Source organism: Acanthamoeba castellanii (genome assembly GCF_000313135.1).
Source record: "Acanthamoeba castellanii str. Neff unplaced genomic scaffold scf7180000084665, whole genome shotgun sequence".
Lineage (NCBI taxonomy): Eukaryota > Discosea > Longamoebia > Acanthamoebidae > Acanthamoeba > Acanthamoeba castellanii.
Genome location: NW_004457412.1, coordinates 12,646 through 16,099, shown reverse-complemented (window position 1 = coordinate 16,099; position 3,454 = coordinate 12,646). Strand labels below are relative to the sequence as shown.

The following is a 3,454-nucleotide window of genomic DNA, read 5'->3' as shown; positions in this document are numbered from 1 at the left end:
TGGGTGGCTGGTTCCCGGCGGGGTGGGTGCCGCAGAGGCTACGAGTGCCGTTGGCTGGTCTCATGGACGACAAGCGCATTCTTGAGCGGGGCTGCGTCTTGCTCACTTTCCTGCCCGACGCCAACCATCTTCGTACGGCGGCTTGTCCCCATTTTTCACTCCTTTGGAAGGCCGCGAGCTGACACCGTGTAGTGTCATACACATGCCGAGTGCAGGCGGCTGAAGGCGACGAGATGGACGGAGGCGCAGAGGAGAGCGGGCGCTACACATATGCGCTGCAGCGGTGGCTCTTCGTCGGCAAGGGGGTGCCGCTTCGACTGGTGGGCCCACTCCAGCTTGTTGTTTGTGATGAAGCGCCTTGTAGCGTTGACTGACCCATGATGTGACACAACGCCAGGTCGAAGAGCAGCCATTGTTCGCGGCCAGGAATGAAGACGGCAGTCCGGCGGTGGCTGGGTTCTTGCGCCTGAGCTTCACCCTCACGCCATACAACGTCATGAGTACGTACTACAGCAGCAAGCTGTCCACCCTACAGGTTCTTCCACCTCTTATCCCGCTTCTTCGTTCCTCCAGTTGTGCACGGATACGACGCAGGCGACAAGCAGCTGACGACGCCTCACGCAAACTACGTCAGCATCGTGCCGTGTTTTGGGGGTTCGCCTCTCCCCTTGTGTGCTGTGTGGCTGAGTTGCATTTCTCGTGCAGCTGATGAACGTTGTCCGCTCGTGAAGACAGTGACCCGTGGACAGACCGCGGTCGTTCGGTCCATCTCACGTACCAGGTGCATGCTTCAACGTGCAAGTATCGGCCCCACCTCTCGTTTCTTCCGCCCAAGTACCTGTTGCTCAACACAGGTATGATTAACCCGTGATCAGCAACGCGCGAGCGCGTCGTGCCAATCGATTGCCTAAAGTGAGTCACGTGCAGGGTGCGCTATACGCATCATCGAGTGGGAGCTGAGCCGTGCGAGCACACATGAGATGCCATCAGGCACGATCGTGCGAATACGACGCCAGATGGCTTTCGATGCCGAAGCATACATAGGGCGAATGCTTCGCACAAACCCCGTACTTCGGTACTCGCATCAGCCACCCGTTGTCTGAACTAAACACGCACCTGAAGCCGGCTGACATTGCACTGAATCTCACCTCCCCTCCCCCCACCACAGGACGTGCATGCTCGTAGATTACGAAGTCGAGGTAGCGCGCTTGTTGGTGGAAAACGAGCGAGCGCTCGTGCTCGTGTGTGCGTTGTTTGCGGCCAAGCAGGATCCGCGCGTCCTGCACTCGTTCGTCTTCACCTTCTTCCTTAACTGCGCGTCTGGCGGCATGCAGCTGCTTAGCCTCCGACCAGCGCCCTGCGATCAGCTTGCCACCGTGTACGGATTCCATGAAGACCCCCTTACGTGTTTTCCAACTCCCGCACTGACTTGCCAACCAACGCACACGACACAACGCACACGTACACAGTGACGGAGGTGCATTCGTACGACGAACCGTGCAGAGCTTGGCGCAATCGCTGCAGCAGCAGTGGGACAGTCTGCCCATCGGGCCGGGGGCGCTATGCCACACGTGGACCAACGACACCGTACTCTCCGGCAAGTCCCTCAGCGCCATCCCACACCACTTCTACCCGCTCGCCCTGTGCCTCTTGAAAAACAAATAAAAATAAAATGTAAAATAAAGATAAAAAGGAAACTCTTTTATTTCATTATTTATTTTCTTTTTCGGAGGCCAGAGATGCAACGCTGCCGGGCTTTGGCGACCGGTGGCGTGGCGAGGCGTACGGGTGCGTTGAGGTTGGGATGTTCAGGAGGACGTGGGGAGCGGCGAGGGGGAGCACTCAGGCAGCGCGCCATCTCCGCCTGTCACCGCCATCACTTCGCCTCTGCATCTGCCGCACTCCCGGAGAGGGAAATCGGCCTGGCACCAGCAGAGGCGACAACAAAAGAGGAGAAACAAAAGAGTCCCTACAGCCGCAAGGTACCTCTCCGTAGACTACTTGCATCTTCCATTTGATTTATTTATTTATTTATTTATTGAACTATTGAGAAATAGGCCTGCGTTGGCTCCCTGGACTCGGTTGTATACGACTACGTGGTGGATGTGGGCGTCAAGGAGTCGCCCGTGCAACGCGCGTGTCGAGAGCACACGTCGGCAATGAGGTACGCAACTGCACGTAGTGCTGGAGCGGGGTTGGCAGCACGCTGATATGGCTATGGGCTTGTGACGAACTCTCCAGGGAGGGCCACCTGCAGATATCGCCTGACCAAGGCGCATTCCTTGGTTGGCTCGTTAGAGCGCTTGGAGTGCGCAAGGCCGTGGAGGTGGGCGTGTTCACCGGCTACTCGTCTCTGTGCATTGTAGAGTATGCGACCTCCTCCTCCTCTCTCTCTCTCTCTCTCTCTCTGCGAGCTTGATTCGCCCATCTCACTATCCACCACCAGAGCGATGAAAAGCGATGGTAGGTTGTATGCGTGCGAACTGAGCGAGGACTACGCGCGAACAGCGAGTGCGTACTGGCGCGAGGCCGGTGTGGACGACAGAGTTGACCTACGATTAGGGGCCGCCATAGAGGTAAGGCCGGATATAAGACCTTCGCTTTCTTTCACATCCCTCAATGATGTGCTGGTGCTTAGACTCGATCTCGTGACGGTGTGGTGGTAGAGCATGGAGCGTCTTCTGGCGGAACACGGGGCCTCGTTCGACTTTGCGTTCATCGACGCGGGTACTGCACTCATCAGCATCTCGTGGCGTTATGTTCATCGCTTACACGCGCCCAGACAAACGGAACTATGGGATCTATTACGAACTGGCGCTGAAGCTGCTACGACCCGGTGGCACAATCGTTATCGACAACACGCTCCTACACGGTATGACGTGCGTTGTTGTCCGGAACGTTCTCCTTTAACCGCTCTTCAAACTGACCGAGCACCACTCAGGCAAGGTCGCCGACCTGAGCGTGCGAGAGAAGCATGTCCAGGCGATTCGGCACTTAAACTCCAAGATGGCCGCCGACGACCGCGTCAATGTCTCCCTGCTCCCCGGTACTGTCCTCAACCCCTCTTATTACTCCTTTCGGCCGAAAGCTGAATCACAGGACAATGATTGGCTGTTACGAGGAATGCTTGGCATTCTTCTGGCCAAAGCCACACCTTTTCCTCTCCTCTCTTGCGCCCGTGGACAAAGAGTATAAATTGTCCAGTGAGAGAGTGGCAAAGGACATCTTCTCGGCCTACGTGGCTAAGATCAAGTGTAGTATCTGTTCTTATCAGCTTAATCTCTGGTAGTGAGGCCTCAATGTGCCTCACAACTCAAGATTAGACTTATTTCTTGTGGTGCGCCTGGTACCATGCCCTCCAGCTATGCTGTGACAGTCCAGGAGCAGCGATCAGCTTCACATTGCACACCCTTGTGAAGTTCTTCAAATGGTCCACCCTCCCTACAAAACCAAA

General features: G+C 56.3%; 2 protein-coding genes across 2 annotated transcripts; both read left to right on the top strand.

The window, feature by feature from the left end:
- Positions 1-233: 233 nt before the first annotated feature.
- Positions 234-1,665, top strand: ACA1_347360 (uncharacterized protein; the record flags this gene model as incomplete). Its single annotated transcript, XM_004338195.1, has 8 exons — positions 234-320; positions 398-500; positions 574-654; positions 732-854; positions 928-1,075; positions 1,169-1,241; positions 1,269-1,376; positions 1,504-1,665. The coding sequence occupies 8 exons, from the start codon at positions 234-236 to the stop codon at positions 1,663-1,665; spliced, it is 885 nt and encodes a 294-aa protein (XP_004338243.1).
- A 74-nt stretch (positions 1,666-1,739) lies between these two features.
- Positions 1,740-2,959, top strand: ACA1_347350 (O-methyltransferase; the record flags this gene model as incomplete). The annotated part of the gene is made up of 8 exons (XM_004338194.1): positions 1,740-1,788; positions 1,813-1,982; positions 2,058-2,164; positions 2,242-2,367; positions 2,447-2,576; positions 2,667-2,727; positions 2,783-2,847; positions 2,942-2,959. 8 exons carry the CDS (start codon positions 1,740-1,742, stop codon positions 2,957-2,959), a joined length of 726 nt encoding a protein of 241 aa, XP_004338242.1.
- Positions 2,960-3,454: the final 495 nt, after the last annotated feature.